The sequence below is a fragment of the Perissodus microlepis genome, chromosome 6, assembly GCF_051167445.1.
Source record: "Perissodus microlepis isolate ML-2025 ecotype Zambia chromosome 6, ASM5116744v1, whole genome shotgun sequence".
NCBI classification, from domain to species: domain Eukaryota; kingdom Metazoa; phylum Chordata; class Actinopteri; order Cichliformes; family Cichlidae; genus Perissodus; species Perissodus microlepis.
This window is the reverse complement of record NC_140466.1, coordinates 13545549-13562865: the sequence shown is the minus strand read 5'-3', so window position 1 is coordinate 13562865 and position 17317 is coordinate 13545549. Positions and strand designations below refer to the sequence as shown.

General features: G+C 39.8%; 3 protein-coding genes across 5 annotated transcripts in view; 1 reads left to right on the top strand and 2 right to left on the bottom strand.

Moving 5' to 3' along the window:
• Positions 1–537: 537 nt before the first annotated feature.
• On the bottom strand, positions 538–5812 carry LOC146385255 (beta-2-glycoprotein 1-like). The gene is made up of 8 exons (XM_084930878.1): positions 5651–5812; positions 4943–5119; positions 4367–4463; positions 3903–3979; positions 3432–3620; positions 2691–2870; positions 2358–2555; positions 538–932 (listed from the first exon to the last, which is right to left on the bottom strand). Exons 1-8 carry the CDS (start codon positions 5718–5720, stop codon positions 868–870), a joined length of 1053 nt encoding a protein of 350 aa, XP_084787004.1. The 5' UTR covers positions 5721–5812; the 3' UTR covers positions 538–867.
• Positions 5813–7120: 1308 nt separating this feature from the next.
• LOC146385254 (beta-2-glycoprotein 1-like) lies at positions 7121–9814 on the bottom strand. The gene is made up of 8 exons (XM_084929973.1): positions 9678–9814; positions 9198–9377; positions 8953–9049; positions 8797–8873; positions 8458–8643; positions 8123–8302; positions 7695–7892; positions 7121–7304 (listed from the first exon to the last, which is right to left on the bottom strand). Exons 1-8 carry the CDS (start codon positions 9745–9747, stop codon positions 7195–7197), a joined length of 1098 nt encoding a protein of 365 aa, XP_084786099.1. The 5' UTR covers positions 9748–9814; the 3' UTR covers positions 7121–7194.
• Positions 9815–12690: 2876 nt separating this feature from the next.
• Positions 12691–17317, top strand: part of prkcaa (protein kinase C, alpha, a) — a 133617-nt gene continuing 128990 nt past the window's right edge. Inside the window, exons 1-2 of one of the 3 annotated variants that reach the window (XM_084930877.1) lie at positions 12691–13081; positions 14792–14823. In XM_084930877.1, coding sequence (XP_084787003.1) covers positions 12915–13081; positions 14792–14823 — 199 coding nt within the window. In that variant the 5' untranslated portion in view covers positions 12691–12914. The remainder of the gene's footprint in view (positions 13082–14791; positions 14824–17317) is intronic. The other 2 variants (XM_084930875.1, XM_084930876.1) reach the window with 2 other exon arrangements.

Here is a 17317-nt window from a genome sequence, read left to right as displayed (position 1 = left end):
TTTCCTCTTTTTTGTATTACTGTAGGGTTTTACCTTACAATATAAAGCACATTGAGGCACTAGTTGTTGTGATTTATTGCTATATAAATACAACTGAAGTAAATTGAGTTGAATTGAATAGTTTTCACTCCCTGTGACCCCATGTCTTTATGTGATGTTAATTTGTAAACATGTGGGAGTGAGGGTCACGACAGATGGCTGCGTCTCTCTGAACCTGGTTCTGTCTGAGGTTTCTTTCTGTTAATACACAGTTTTCCCTTACCACCGTCACCAAGTGCTTGTTTATAAGTTGTCTGATTGTTTTGTGTGGGTGTTTTTTTTTGTTTTTGTTTTTTACATATGTAAAGAATATATAAATAAATTTGAATTTAATCTTAGAATTTGTCCAAATTGGTTTTTGAACCATTTTTCTGGGATTTTAGAGAATTGTGTAAGTAGAGAAACAGAAGTACAGCAATCTTCATTTTGTTAAGAACTTTACCAGTTTCAATGAAACACTAAAATAATCTCTAAATTTAACAGGACACTAGATGTGAATTGATAGAATCAAAGGTACTCTGAAAAACCAGCTTGCAAATGCGCACACAGACATATACACACTTTGAGCAACAGCTAAATGTGAACACTTGTCTCCCGGCCTTTAATGGAAAGTAATATCCACACATTGTGTTTCAATCCTGAACACAGTAAATTTTAATTCCTTTCATAAATGAATTATAAAACTACTACAAATTGAACTGCATTTTTTACAACATAAATGTAGCTTCAGTGAAACCACATTCTTTAATTTCAGCGACCAGAATGCATTAACATGTGCTCCATATTGCATCACCTCACTTGTCATCAGAGTTGGCATCTGCATTTTCTTCAGCATTGTTGAATTTCTGATGGAAGTGAATCTGAATGGAGATTATAATTCATACCACTGGGCTCTGAAAAAAGACGCAATGAAAAATGGAACAAGTTAGAATATTCACAGTAACTTTAAGCTCTTAATAACTGAAGAGTGCTGAGGAGAACTGTCATCTTTACATTTATTAAGATACAGAAAAAAAGGAGGACAGTTAAAGGAAATATTTTCTGTTATCTTAAGAAAGCAGACAGCAGAAGAACCCATGTGTGCAGCTGTGCTTTGCTATTTTCTGCAGGATTGAGTGATAATAGTTCTAATGGGAAATGAGTACTTTTAGCATCTCCACATGGCAAGTTAGTACAAATTCCTGTGTCACAGTCTATTGGTTACTTGTTGAAGACTGTAAATATGTCACTTTTACTGGCATGTCCCTTTTAAAAAAGAAATCTATCTATTAAGGGGGACCTTAGGGGCTGCGACAACTACAGAGGGATAACACTTTTCAGCCTCCCCAGGAAGTCTATGTCAGGATGCTGGCATAGACTTTGAATACGGGACCAGTTCTATATGTGTTTTGTGCATTTGGAGGAAGCATTCAATGGCATCCCCTGTGGTACCCAGTGGGAGTATGTGGTGGTGAGACTAACAAAGCTTCCACTTTGGTGGCCTCAAAATCTCATCTCTGCTTTTTGCAGATGATGTGGTTCTGATGGTTTCATTAGGTGGTGGCCTCCAGCTTGCACTGGAGCAGTTCGCAGCCAAGCTGGTATGAGAACTAGCAGCTTCAAGTCTGAGGCAATGGTCTCCAGCAGGAAAAAGGTGGAGTGCCCACTTCAGCTCAGGGGCAAGTTGCTGCCCCAAGTGGAGGAGTTTAAGTCTCCGGGACTTGTTCACAAGTGAGGGGAGTTGGACAGATTGGGGTATAGCGACTACATTGATGCTGGTGCTGCACTGGTCCGTTGGGGTGAAGCAAGTGCTATGCATAAAACAAAGCTGTCAATTTACCAGTCACTCTACGTCCCTACCCTCGCCTATGATCATAAACTCTGGGTAGTGACTGAAAGAACGAGATTGCAGATACAAGCAGTGGTAATGAACTGAGAGATGAGTTTGGCCATTCGAGAGGAGCTCAGAGTAGAGCCACTACTCCTTTGCATTGAAAGGAGCCAGTTGAGGTGGTTTGGCTATCTGACTAGGATGCGTGCTGGACAACTCCCGGGTGAGATGTTCTGGGCATGTCCCACTGGGAGGAGGCCGCGGGTCAGAATCAGGACACGCTTGAGAGATTATATCTCTCGGCTGGCCTGGGAATGTCTTAATGCTCCCCTGGATAAACTGGAGGAGGTGGGTGGGGAGAGGGGGCCTGGGCTTTTCCTCCTCCCCCCACATCCCAGTCCCAGATAAGTGGAAGAAAATGGATGGATTATTATTATTATTAACTTTTTGCTAGTGTATTGTTATGCTTTCTTTTATCTTTCTTTTTTCTTTATGAAATAGACCTTACCTTCATAGCATTCAGGGATCATGAGCCTTCCATCGATGCACTGCGTTGACACAGAATATCCACATTTCCTGGCGTTGTTCATGCACCAGACTGAGACAATATCTTTGTGCAAGACTTTGTTGGGTTTAAAGTCTTCAATCCACATTTCTTTCCCTTTGTAAAGTATCCTCCCTCTATCTATTCCAATCTTACAAGGAGCTGTAAGTTACAAGAAGGAGAATTAAAAAATACAGGAGATGAAGGTCTCCGTTCAACTAATATAATCTCCTAAAAAGCGCAGCTATTTGAAAATAAAGTGTGATTTAAAAGATGTGATATTGGCTACAGTCCTACCCTTGCAGGATGGCTTCTCAGACCAAGTTCCATCCTGCTGGCAAATAATCTCCAGACTTCCCTCCACTACATAATCTCCAGTGCAGCCATATTTGATGGTCTCCAGGTAGTCAAAGTCTCTCTGGTCATTAGTTGACATGTAGCCTCTATCAATGTTCTCTGGTAGAGAGCAAGTCACCCCTGTAAAGGAGCAATTTCAGTAGACTGATTAGACGACAATATTAATGAAGCTAGGCTTCGTGCCGTCTTTCATAGCTCTGCATCATTATGACCTTTTTACTGGAGAGGAATATTTTACTTTACAGCTAAGAAGGGAGAAAAATCCAAAATCTGTCCAAATGTATTTAGATTTATAGTATTTTTCCTCAGATTTCACATTATTCTCAGTGAACAAACAGAACCACGAGTTGTCCATTAACTGCATATTTGATCATTCATCCTGTCCTGATTTGAAAAGATACTTATTCAATCAACAACTATACTTCTACTATGCTTGTTATGATCTAATTATGGAGTAGGATAGAGGCGCTCATACTTTTTAAAGTATGATTTTTAAAGTTTTCAGAACAAAACGGAAGATGTTTCAGCTTTATCCTTTATCTAATCCTCAGCTTTTTAACAGTTTGAAATTGTGACACGTCAAAGCTAACACATATATTTTTGGGCTTTCTTTTAGTTGTGTTCAGTAAAATACATCTGCAGTGCCGCCGTAATTACTCCTGCTTTTACATCCTCACGTACGTCGACATTCAGGTGTCTTGGTCCAGGTGCCACTGGTCGTGCACTCTGCCGTTGCATCACCGAAAAGTGCGTATGGAGGCAGGCATTTGTAAGTCCCCATGATGCCGTAATCAGTGGTGTTCCCTCTAACCCTGGTGTTGTAAACAATCATCCCAAACTCTGGGATCGGAGGAAGACCACAGGTCACAGCTACGACAGGAGAGACACAATGAGTTAATTTAGATATGTATCGTTATATGAAATTGTCAAGTGTCTTACCTAATTACTTATAACTTGTGCCTGTTTTAGAGTATGTAATAATTTGCATGGCCTTCTACAGCTCGGCCCACTCAGTAAATTCTTGTTTCTCATCAATTTTATTTCTGAATGTCATAGATATAAAAACATATAAACAGTACGAAGAAAGAACAACTGCATATTCCAGATAGCTGTGACAATAAATAAATATATTTTCTCATTGTGATTCTGTACCCATGCATTCTGGTACAGGTGTGCTCCATGTTCCATTGGCTTGGCAGACAGAGGTGCTGGATCCAGACAGTATATACCTATGCAGTGCAATATTATTCATTAAGTTAATGCTTAAAATGTTTAATCACATAATAACTCAAAAATATTAAATGTATTTGAATGCAAAGGCTGACTGAATGTTTGATTGCTATTTACTAAACATGCATTTTCCACTCGACAGTCTTTTGCACCTCATTAGAAGTTCTTTATTTGCACGCCAAAAAACCAAAGCGTTAGCGAGAGCAAAGTGCCCGATAGATTAAAGAAACAAATTTGTCTTTAAATGGCGCATCAAAAACAGCAGCTGGTTATACATCTACTTTTACTGCATATTATGGAGTCTTATTACTCTTGGTTTGTGGTGTATGTGCAAAGATATGGTGTGGTGTACGATGTCAAAATTTGACAAGATGCTCTTCCTTTACCCTTCCTGACAAGTATAGTTGATCGTACTCTGGTAGACAGTATCCTCGTAGTATAAGTCTCCATTAGATGGGGAATCAGGATAAGGACACAGCTTTGCTGCAAGAAACAATATGTTCATGATAAGTTTTGGTATTTATTTGTTGAAGAATAATGTAAACACAAAAAGATTTGCATTCTGTTCTTTCATGAAACCATCAAATACTGGTCCCACTGTATATAGTCTAACCCTTTCATTATTTAAACATTTTTAAATTATATAATATATATTACAACATAAGAACAAACATGAAGCGTGTCAATTAGTAGTATTAGAAAATGTTACAGTTAAAATTAGGTTACTCTACAAAAAATAGAAAAAACACTCCTTCTAGAGCAAATTGAAACATATTAGTAATATTTGCACTTATTACAGTTTCCTTTAAATTATTCTGCAAAAGTTTTGTTATTAAGGAGACAATTTACTTGAAAATCTTAAATGCGTCATGAAAGATGATGAATTTATGTTGATATTAAGTTACAATACAAGGCAATCAGTTCCAAGATGTTAATTTCTCACAAAAAAAATGGAGACCCACGCTTGCACAGAAATTTAGTGGCTGTCCACGCTCCACTGGTAGTGCAAACAATTGTGCGAGGGCCTGAGATGGGGGTGTATCCGTCTTTGCAGGACAGCGCTAATGTCACACCAGGGTCAAAGAACATCTGGTCCACAGCCACATTGATGTTGGCATTCAGCTGAGGTCTGCGACATCCTTTGAAAACAAAATGATTTATTAAGAAGTGTATGCACTCTGTCAAGTTAACTGAGGGTTTATATTATTACACTTGCAAAATATCTAACACTAAGCCTTACAGCACTACAAAGTGAACACCAGCATTTTCCCATAGAAATGAATTAGTCACATATAATTATGGAAATGTATTTTTACTAAAAAAAAAAAAGTCTTCGGACTATCAAATAATATTAACTGTCTGTGCTAAACGAATATTGCTAATTTAGAGAAGCAGTATTCACTTGAAAGTATTGTTTTTTTGCATATGAAGTTCAAAAACACTCATTTATGATCGTACTTCAGTAACTGATTACTGATTGATTTCCTTATAACTAAAAAACCCAAATATTTTACTTCTGTGACAATCATTAACATAAAAACTGCACTACAAAAGTACATTTCTTTAAAACAAGGCTATTGCGATGATGTGATCCTAAAAACAGAAAGCAGTGAAATGAAAAATGTATATACAGTCAAGCCATATAATATCAAAAAAACAAGAATTAATACCCTTGGCAGATGTCACAGTGCTAAAAAACAGAACTGGAAACAGCAGAAGCAAAGTCAGCCATCGTTCCATCTTTTGTTGAAATGTTCAGATTTTCTTCAGTACTTTCCTGTGGCCTCTGGTTCAAATACCGACTCGCTCTGTTGCTGCTGTTTGTATTTCTCTAGAGTAAATAGATAAGAGCGACATGAAGTAACTGCTTACTGCCTATCTTTGTTTTGTTTTCTGTATTTTGCTCGCTATCTGCAGTTACAGATTGTGATCCTTGTGACCTTTTACTGGAAGTAACAAACTGGATGAGTGGACTTTCCCTTGTTGCCACAACGATTGTTGCCCAACGCTGCAACCTTTTTTTTACTTTCCTGTGTCACCATTTTGTAGCGGATAAATTACTCTGCAGAGCTTAATGCAACGCCTTGGGACAAGAGTCACCACAGGCAGGAGACAATCAGAAAAATATATACTGAATCTAAGTTGGATATGTTTTTTTTTTTTTCATTTATGTTACCGGCTGATGAAAAATTGTAGAGTTTGAACCTTTTTCAGTATCTGAAGTTTGGCATGCAACAAAAAGTTTGAGAAACATTAGCACAAGTGAGTCAGAGATGCCTTAGAATATAGGAATGCCTTAAAATCAATCATTGCTGACAAATTTCTGCACTCACCTATGCCACCATTGCTCATGGTGTCCATGCTTGATGTCTTATAGAACAGTATAAAGAAAATCTGTCTTACTGAGCTAAAACTCAAGAGAAATTTTAATCTATGTAGAAAGAGACACATTTCTCAAATAGAATCTAAATTAGTGATAGTGATCGTGTAAGTTACTGTAAACCAAAGCCAGAAACATTGTATGAGCAGCTACAGTTTTAATATCAATGCCCGAACTCAAATGAATTGAAATAAAGTAGCACACTAATTCAAATGAAACTGCGCGATTTTCTTCACAAAGAAGCAATAATAGAGCCACACAGCATCTCATCACTGAATATTTTATCAACCCTATTACATGTTCAAGCTTTCAAGTCCATTTAAATTCATTTTTATCACAAGTGGGACTAAAGTGGCATCAGCACGACTGTGGGTTGTTCACTCCCTGATATCGCATTTGAGTAGCTAAGGTCAAACGGAGAATCGACTAACATAAAAAGGTGTGAATTGGCTAAACGAAATCTCCTGGGGAAAGTTGTCAGTTGGACACTGCAATTATGTCAGCCTCTCTCATGTTAATAGCTTTTTATTAGCCACAGGCTCTCTGAGCTATACTTTGTATAGCCGTCATCTAGTTAGGAAGTTTAAACTTTTGAATGAGCCATTTCTCACAAGTTTAGCATATCTGACTGAAATGTGAAAATCATTAACGCACATAGTTTAAATCTTCATATTTCATAGCAAAGTCTGGCCTGTGTATGGCTACGGATACAGTGTGTGTTAATAAGTGTTAATAAGTGTTAATGAATGCACACTTTCATGACTGACCAATGATATTTTATTATCAGTTGAATACAAGAAAACAGACAATGCCATTTAAAGATAGCGGCTTCCATCAACGTGTGATTGTAACGTTTCCTGGACTTGAAGTTGGGGGAGAAGCACACATCGTGATTTCTGATGGAAGCGTTTTTGGCCTCAAGCTGTAATCCATCCTGCCTGGTTCTAAAAAAAAAAAAAGGGGGGGGGGGGGGGACAAGACAGAAACAAATATATTACTGCAATCTTTGAACATCTTCATTTGACTGCATGGGCTTTCTAAAAACATCTGGAAGCCATGTGACAGGAGTATTATTTAATTGTTTGAGGGTTTTTACAAAAAATGTAATGGGTTGTTTACAGTGAAAGCATGCGAGGCCGAACATGTATATCACGAGCCCAGTTAACATAAAATAAACAAGTTTTGAACAACCTACATGTCACAAAGGAAGAAGAAAGAAAGTGAAACTGCTCTTTGATTTTCTTTTTTGGTTTTTTTTTTTAACTCTTAGGGACCTGAACACCACCAAAGCTACAACTGCTTGAAAGACATTTAGCAAGTTAACAGGAACTCACCCTCAAAGCATCCTGGGATGGGCAGGTTTCCATCATTACAAGTGGTGGCCACAGGGTAGCCACATTTGTCAGTTTTGTTCAGACAATAGAAGGCGACATGTTCTCCATGGAGGATTCTGTTTGGTTTCAAGTCTCCAATCCAGATCTTCTTGCCGTTATAGAAAATACGGCCTCTTTTGATGCCAACTGTGCAGGGAGCTGGGTGAACAAACAGAGCAGCTGAAGCATTTTCACTGGACGTTACAAATCCAGTCTGTGGCTTATAAAGAGAGTGCTATATGCTGAGACACCAACTTATTTCTCGTTAGAGTTAGAGAGCGGACACTCATGAACACAAACAATCTGAACCTATCAGAAATGTTTTGGAATAGTTTAAGATGAGGCTAGAATTTCAGCCTGAGGGAAGATCTTGTTTTCCTATGACTCACCCCTGCAGACCGGCTTTGATGACCAGTTTCCTGTGTTTTGACACTGTATTTCATCCCGACCTTCCAGAACGTAGTGCTCATTGCAGGCATACCTAACCTTGTCCTTGTAGCCATGTTGTCTCATCACAGCAAAGGTGATGATGCCGTTCGGTATGTTTGTTGGAATTGGGCAGCTCACGTCTAGAATAAGGTTTTGAATAGGAATTAAACAGTTACCAGCAATTTCATAAAAAAACCAAAAACATTTTAAATAAAAAAAATGGAAACAACATTTAGAGCAACAAAATTTTCCAGTTTTTTGTGAAGATCCAAAACAAAAGTAGACGTCTGCATACCTCGACACACCGGCGGTTCAGTTACGCCTCCATTAGCCATGCAGAATCCTCTCTCATAGCTTGGTGCTTTAGGTTGATTACACTCATATGTCCAAGCTTGGCCATACTTAGTTGTGGTTCCAGTCAATGGCTTATCGTGGACAATCCTACCATCGCTTGGTGGCTTGGGCAGAGGACAGTTCACAGCTTTAAGGAGAAAAAGAGGTCCGATTAGAGTCACATTGACAAAAGTTGAATTCGTTTTCTGTCAGCTTATTTACGATGCGCATTGGCTGTTCTCTTTGCTGTCCATTAAACATTAATGGTTTGATTTTCGCTCTGTACATTTTCCTGGATTACCTTTGCAGAGAGGTGGTGGATGGCTCCAGGTGTTATCATGTAAACATCTGCTTTCATTGCTTCCTATTAAGACATACCTGATGACAAAAAGTTCTTAGATATATTAACTGCAAACACAACTGTGTTTTGGGGTTTCATTCTTGCCGTCACTCTTACCCATCATCACATGTGAAGTTAAGCACGCTCTTGAATGGTACTTCTGTCCTCCCCTTTGCAAACGGCTGCAGAGGTCTTGGGATCTGGCACATCTTAGCTAGAAAAATATGTCACAATATGGACAGCAGTGAATATTCTGTGGTTACAGAATATTATAAGCTGCAGGATATTAAAGCAGTTATTGCTGATTGTGTCTAAGACATGTTCAGGAGGTCCCACGGCCTAAAACCACGATTTTTACTCACGGGAACATGCCAGGTTTGCCTGTGTCCATTCTCCTGTGGCAGTGCAGGTTATCCTGGCCGATGGTGTCCTTGAAGGCAAGTACCCCTGTTCACACGTGAGAGTCACCTCTTCTCCAACCTCATACACACGTTTTAGTGTTGAAGAATCAATCCCATCAGTGGTTGGAGGTCTGCTACATACTGGTTAAAGATCAGGCATAGAAATGGTCACGTTTTGCAACTAAATATTAAACTTTGTATTTTTTTTAATATAACACTGCACTAAAACTCTGTGATCTATTATTCAGATAATGAGGCTTTCAACTGTAAAAACGTCACACGATAAACACACATGCATGAAATGCACAAATTAAATCATGAACAGCACAATCACTGACAGAAAGTCAAACGAGATATCTTGCAGCACATAACTCATAACAAATCTGTTTATTGCTAAAATACAAATGGTATAAATGGAGCAGTTATCCTCCTTCACTTTACCTTTCACTGATGTTACAGTTGTGTATAAAGCTACTTGGCTGAGGAGCAACAAAGCCAAAGCTGGAGACATCTTCCTGGGTTTGAAGACTCTCAGTGTTCCTGCAGATGTGTAAGGATGAGGATCAGGAGGGCTCCTGAGTAACAGGAGCGTGATAGCTCTGTCCAATCAGATGCTAGAGTAAGCCCCTATTGATTGAGCACAAAGGTCGAAACTGTTGTATATTTACCTAGAGTTGATTGATAACTTTGATTTGTTACAAGAGCAATCAGCAGACACAAAGAATTACATGAACTCACAAGAACCTAACATAAAAACTTTGCTGTGCAAAGAATTGTCAATGAATAAACGTAAACAATCTTATTAGTAATGCATTTTTGCTCCAATAAAGCAGAGAGCAAATAATTACCATGATAATGCCAACAACACAAGCACATTTAACTGCACGTGTTCTAGTTTGAGTTAACTAAAAGTTGTCCTTTAGCTCAATGAATTTAGAAAATTGTGGGTTATAGCAGCATACAAAAGGAGATTACTTCTAAAAAAAAAAAAAAAGAGGAAACTTTGTGACCTGCAGGACCATAATCAGTGAAATTGTGCAAAACCTAAGTGGGTCAGAGGATTTGTTGATTGCCAGCAATGCCATGTGTCCTTCATGGACGAATTAAAGTATTCAGATAGGCTCCACTGATTTATCGTAAATCAAATTACTCAGGAGGTCTCAGAGTTTTTACAGGGATCCCTTAATATTTTTTAAACACTTAACCATATACTCACACTCTTAAATGCCTTTGGAGCTATTTTTATTTCAAAACTTTTCAACCTGAATACTTCAGACAAATGAGACTCATGTGACAAAATCACAGACAATATGCTTTTATTACTGATAGCGTGGCTATGGGAAGAACATTAGATCTGCTAACCTAATTAAATTTAGAAGAAGAAGAATAGAGATAGCAGTGCTGTACCGCAGGTCAATGGACCATAAAGGACTTGGTAAACTCAGAGAAGTCTGACAAATAGCAAGCAATTCAAAACAATCCATGCAGCTGTGACCAAATGCTTCATATGGGAACAAATAGCCGAGCTGAAGCAAATAGCATTAGTAAAATCTGCAAAATGGAGAGTCCAGTGAGAGACATATTTATAACTCCAATCACAGAATTTGAGTGAAATCTTAAGCACATTATTAGAGAGCTTAAATGAGAAACTGTGCTTTATTAACCAAGTGAGAAATCGGTCTCCTGGTGCTCAGTAAATCCCACCTTTTACAAATGCTAATATCAACACTTTCTGCACAAATTGTGCTGCAATTTGATTCAAAGCGACATGAAAATAACGGATTCAAATGTAAACTGTGTGGTGTCATCAGTGTCATTATCTCTTTGTCCTCAGTACTTTTCCACACGACCTGTGAAATCTGACTGCGTGCAGTATGGCGTGCCAACCCTAACAGACTTTTTACATGTGTTGATAAAAATCCCCAATCGTGGTTATTTTATGCTGTCTCTAAAGAGGGCACAGACAATACTTCTGAAGACAGGCAAAATAATCATCTAATTTCTTCTGACTTGATGAATATGGATGAATATGCAGATTATCAAACAGTGCCTGAAAGAATGGATCTGTCTACAAGCGAGTCACCGTGAGCAAAACTCGATTTTCCTACTTTTTCTACACACCATGCGAGAATATGTATTGCGCTATTTTCTCCACGCGATGACGCCCCATCCTAAATTCCTGCTGTGGGATCAGGGGCCTCCTCCCACCCACAGCAGAACCTGTTGGGTGACATCAGCCCGAGAGGAAAGGAGGAAGAAGAGCGGAGCCGTGTCAAAGTCCGCAAAGAAACCAGGAAGTTCATCTTCAAAATAAGGTTAATCGAAGAAAACGAGTCAATGGCTGAATTGTTGAGCTCTTAATTTAGTGCCTAACTAACCAATCAATCACTGTCTTCTTTTTTAAATTCATGCTTATAAGTCTTTCATAGGGAGCTAAAAAAAAAAAAAAAAAAGATAGAAGTGGTTAATGAATGTAATCCACGTTGATCTGCGTTTAACAGAGTGGATATGCAGAGTGGTTTCACTGGCTCTTTTTCATCATTTGAAAGGTTGTGCGTGTTGCTTTCATGTATTGTTTGACAAAAAAGGGGCACCGTGGACCGCTTTCTGCGACTAAGATTAAAGGACGTGCAGACACGGAGATACTAAGGACCCTGAAAAGGACCCTGACCCAGATGAATTATATTGCATTATGAAGAGAGGTGATTTTTAATAGTTCACCCCAACTGAACAATGGCAACACACTACCATACATTTTCAGCCCAAAGAAAACATTATCATCTTCATTAAGCCTGGGTTTGTTGCTTGATTATTCTATCTTCAGTCATAGTTATTATCGTATTATTATTATTATTTTTAAATGAAGTACTATTACTACTAGTACTAATATGATGCCCATAAAAACAGTAATGAAAATAAATAGGAAAGAAATTAAACACTTAGGCCCTTTTCAATAAAAGCTCCGCACGCGGTCTGCACAGCTGCGGGCGGAGACTAAATAATTCATTTAAAAAAAAGGCTTCACAGTATTATCGACTGACTGCTTTCTGTTGCTCAGGTGAACAAAAACACTTTTTGTGATTTTTTGTCCTTTTTTGTCAGTTTATCTGTTCATTTAACCATTCAAACGAACTGAAATGTTCGATTTAAATACGATATGATGCAGATGAAATGTTTCCCCACTAGGAAATGCAAATGTACCGCTGAATGCAAATCAAAGACTCGGTAGTCCACTCCTGAGATCTAACTCTGAAAAGGTTGCATGAGCAGTTATGTTAGATTGGATTTTCTGCATGCTGCAGGCAGTAGTTTTTGTTTTTGTTTTTAATGTATGTGTTAGGATATAGCAAACAACCTCTTACACACGCACTCTAATTAAAAGAGAGAGAGAGAAAGAGACAGGGAGAGAAGGGGCTTTTATTTTGAAGGGCCAGACAGGAAACAGTCCTTCTCAATGTGGCTAGCCTGTCCGCGTGCACCTCTGTCAGTGGAGCAACCCAGTGGTGTCGACAGGCAGGGAAAGCCCTCACTGACTGTAAGTACAGTGTCTCCGGTGAAGACCGCCGCTCCGCACTCTTCCGCCGCGACATTGAGGGCTGCGCGTCTGAACGGACTGAAAACCACCCCGAGACAACAACGCAAAGCTGTTGCATTGTACCTTTTCGTTTTTAGGGGGACATGGCTGATGTAAGTTTGAACGAGTCGTCCTCCGCGGACGTCGCAAATAGGTTTGCTCGGAAAGGTGCCCTGAGGCAAAAGAACGTCCACGAGGTCAAGAACCATAAATTCATAGCCAGGTTCTTCAAGCAGCCGACTTTCTGCAGCCACTGCACGGACTTCATCTGGTAAGCTCTTCCGTTACCCACCTCCACCCCCTGCCTGACTGCAGCCTGTTGCATATTGGATAACTTCAGTCGAGAGCCTACACTCTGCTCGATGATGTAACACAACTACAGGCTAACTTTTCCCTTCATAATCCTGCGATCCATGCACTTCCTAAAGACTTTGCTACTAGTGGAGAGTCAGCGCAGGAGCACTAACGTCGTCATAACCCTTCCTAGCAGCTCCACGCTTGTCCAAGGATCCCAGTCTGTTGTATTATTGTCAGACCTCTCGCATTTTCATGTTTGTGTTGTCTACTAATGTTGCATTTTCTATATTAATCTGTTAACCTTTCAACTGGGAGAGTTCTTAATAAGAAACGTAGTTAAAGCGTCTTTTTGGTCCCAGTAAACCTCTGTGAGGACAACGTCAAAGCTGCAGCACATTCCTGCAAGGCAGAAACAACTTCAATGAAAACTGTGCCAAAAGCTTCCCATTGCTGCTGTACCAGCCAAGACTGGACCTGTTTGAAGTGCTCTGATGAGTAACAGGTTCCCCCTTCCTGGCACCTACTGTAGTTGGCTTGTTCGAATTTTCAATTTTAAGCTGCTAGGGATTTTTTTTTTAACTTGAAGCAGCTCAAACGCTGGTTCTGAGATCTGCAATTAATTGCCAGAGTGAGCCAGTATGGAAAAGCACTTCATCTACTCTACGTAGACTGATTTATGCATGTCCTGTTTTGCTGAAACACACTGGTGTAGAGGCACAGATTATTGTCTCTATGTTGCATTTGTGTTTTCCTAATTTGTGGCTCATGAGGAGAAATGCATTTGGATAACATAACGAAACACAAGTTTCCAAATGCTGTAAATAGTCTGATTCCATCTATATACACTAGGCGGTTCCAGTCTGTGCAGCAGGTCTTTAATCGCATTATGTTACTGTTCTAAAAAGCGTTCATTTTCACATTTTATGCCGTATCTTAAATGTAAGAGGAGGAAACTTGCAGACAGCTTTGCAGAGTTAAACTGCTCCTCTGTTGTTAGTGGGTGTGTCTTCCAAGAGCCTTTTTTCTGTGTAAAGCTAGTATAGCACTGACAGCTTTACACAATGACCTATGTTCAACCAAGCGCCACTCCTTAGTGCAAAGCACAAGCTCCGCATAACCATAATTATTAAGGCAAACAGCTTGTTGCTTTTCTTTATGAGGTCAAAGCTTCCCTGTGAGGGCTTTGATTGATGAGGATTTCTGTAATGACATTGTGATTAACCACAGAACATGTCAGCAGAAGAACAAACTCAGTATGGGCACAAAGGATCTGCACACCTAACCATTACACCGGCGTGATTCTAGAGGACTGTGATTCACTCCAATTCAGCCACAAGAGCCTCAGTTCAGTTGCAGTTGGCCTTTCAGTTTGTTTGAAAGGTGCTGGATTAGGTTGAGGTCAGGGCTCCTCAAGGTCACTCAAGCTTATCCACACCATAGACAGAGAAATACATCTTAATAGGCAATGAATGCTTTCAGGAAAACATGAAATCCCAAGAACTGTCCAATGCTCTTCTTTAATAGTCATGGAAAACATGAGACACGTGGGTCCCTGGATTGAATGAATGCGTGTACAGTACGTGTGCATGCATGTGCAGGTGAATGAATGGATTTACTGTGCACACGTGTTTAAAAGAGTGTGAGCACGAGCAACTGTTCAATTCGTCCTTCTTTCTTTTCACAGGGGGTTTGGAAAACAAGGATTCCAGTGCCAAGGTAAAAAGCAAAACTCATTCATGTGTGAGGCCTTCAATTAAAATGTGTGTGTAAGAGAGGCATGTACAAGTTAAGCTTTGATTTAGGACTATTTTGTCATTTTGGAAAAAAATGGTGTTCTTTGTCTGTCAAGTCTGCAATTAATTTATTCTGATGCTGTTTCTCGAATCATCACATTTTGCTGCACTAGCTCCATCTCATACGTGCAACTACAAGAGAAAATGACTGAATGCCTGTGAATGCAATTACTGCTTATTCTGCTGTTTTATATATTTGGAAGCTTTAGATAAAAGCAGTGTTTTGCTGTTTGATAGCCATGCTTTTGATACCTAACCAGGTGTATCCATTGAGTTTAAAGTAATCAAAGTAATGACTGCAGTTTGGTGTGACATTTAAAGACTTATTATTATCAAGTTAAATGAAACTTCATCATATAAATACAGGCTTATCCCAAGTAGGGAAATTAGAGTAAACAAAGTGTGCTGAGCAGTAAATGTGCTATCTTAAAACAGAATCTAAACAATGACGTGTAAGGCAGGTTAGGGAAACAGAAAGTGAAAGAGAGTGGACAGGGATAGGGAGGAGATGCAAAGTGGAAAAATGTGGACAGTTTTCTTGTTAACTGCTGTTTTTAGCTTTAGCAAGCACATAGTCTCTGAATTCCTCATCTAATTTGGAAAATCTGTGGACTTGCCAAAGCATTAGTTTGGCTGTAATTGCCCGGGTAGCAGGACAGATGATGTCCAACGAGATTTGGTTGGAGAAGTGAGCGAATCGTACTAGCAGGTCAGACTCTGTCTTTTTACACTTAGGCCACCTCGCAGCAGTGAGAGAGCCGGGGCTGTGGGCCCTCCTTGCTCTCCCACTGACAGATCACTAACCAGAGTGTGTGTATCTCTGCTGCCTTCTCCAGCCCGATTAGACAAAACACTGAGGAAGGGTTTCCATTACAGTCATGCCATGAGCTTTCATGTTTTAATGGCGTTCTGCGTACTGCGCTCCCCCCACCGCCACAGAGAGAGTGGTGTTGGAGGAGAAAATAGCCTTATTCCTGAAGAAGGGAGTAATAATGTCAGTCTTCTAGTCTGAGGCTCAGAAGGGCTTCTTCTCCAGTGTTTGTTGTGTTGAAACAATTGTAAAACCTTAGCATTCGAGAAAGGATGGTTCAAATAAAACAGAGGCTTTAGACTAGATATAGATAGATGCCTTTATCAGCTTTTTTTTAGATTGATTTTTTGTTCAAAAAATGAAAACAACACATCACATGTTGTTTTTGATATCGCACGGTGCTAATTTATAATCGGCGTCTGCGACCGAGATGCAGCGCAGGTGGATTTTGTCGGCGTTGCTTTGCTGATGCATTTGCTTGGTTGCAGTTTTCGTCTGTGCAGCCTTTGTTGTTGCATTGCTAAATTACTGCATCAAAACCACCAACTATTCATGAACTAACTGCAGGATGTGTGTCGTTCACGGAGACAGAAGACACGCTTTCAGTGGGAAACTTAAAGATAAACACTTTGTCACATCGAGTGTTTAATTTCAATGATTCATAGACTACTCTCCTGAGAGTGTCAGGGAGAATGAGACACACAGGGGTTTTAAGTGAATCACAGCTCATCTTACTTATAAATGTAGATGGTTCATAGTGCCGTTAAGGGCGTATGGTATGTCTGGTTAACGTTTGCACATAGGAACATGCGTATTAGCCCGTGTCTACATGGAAATCCATGTTTGACCCGTGGGCACGGCTGCCAGCAACCTCACACCCACTCTTCTATGTGATCGCCTCTCACACAAGTGAGATGTTGCCTGTTCTCAAGCTTTGCTCCTACTTGAAAACAGGCTCGGTAATGAGTCACTCTAAGGTGTCAGAGTGTTGATAGCCTAACTTGTTTTTGCATAACCTGACATTATCGTCAGCGTGTCCGCGAGCCCCCTCCTCTGCTTTCACAGCAAGTTGCCATTTTCCTCCTGCCTCATTGTTACTGTCGCAGCTTCTGATGCAGGCGATGATAAACTCAGGGGTGGAAGGCCGTCGCGTACACTCACGAAACACGAGCACAAATGGTGCGCTGCAGCTTTTCTCTTCCCCGCTCAACGCTGGCCGCGCCTTTGTTATTCCATCATAAATCCAAGTGTGGACCTTTTAAATAAATTATGAGTCCGCCTCATCAAGACGGAGGTGATTGGTTACGCTGCAGCCAGTCAAAGAGAGAAAGGTCCCTACTTTCTAACATCTGCTTAGCCATCAAATATTAAACCTAAGCTTCTGTAAAATGGGGGTCAAGTCCTCCAGCAGAGTCAGCGAGCCTCTCGCTGACTACTTGAAGATGACAAAGTGATGAACTGGAGAGTGGCATTTCTATAACAAGAGTGACATTTAATTTTCAACCGAGTAAATGTCCCTTTGCTAAGAATAGGCTGGGCTCCACTGTATTACATCATCAAGTGTAGTTTATGTGTTGAGATTTTGCGTCATATATTTAAGCTCAGT

Excerpts from the sequence above, each read along its gene's own strand:
- LOC146385255 (XM_084930878.1), bottom strand. The coding sequence starts at position 5,720 with ATGGAACGATGGCTGACTTTGCTTCTGCTGTTTCCAGTTCTGTTTTTT. Across the intron at positions 3,980-4,366 it reads AACTATACTTGTCAGGAAGG|GTATATACTGTCTGGATCCA; the intron begins GTAAAGGAAGAG and ends TGCACTGCATAG. Across the intron at positions 2,871-3,431 it reads CAAGACACCTGAATGTCGAC|GGGTGACTTGCTCTCTACCA; the intron begins GTACGTGAGGAT and ends GCTCCTTTACAG.
- LOC146385254 (XM_084929973.1), bottom strand. The coding sequence starts at position 9,747 with ATGTCTCCAGCTTTGGCTTTGTTGCTCCTCAGCCAAGTAGCTTTATAC. Across the intron at positions 8,303-8,457 it reads TGAACCGCCGGTGTGTCGAG|ACGTGAGCTGCCCAATTCCA; the intron begins GTATGCAGACGT and ends ACCTTATTCTAG. Across the intron at positions 7,893-8,122 it reads ATCAAAGCCGGTCTGCAGGG|CTCCCTGCACAGTTGGCATC; the intron begins GTGAGTCATAGG and ends TTGTTCACCCAG.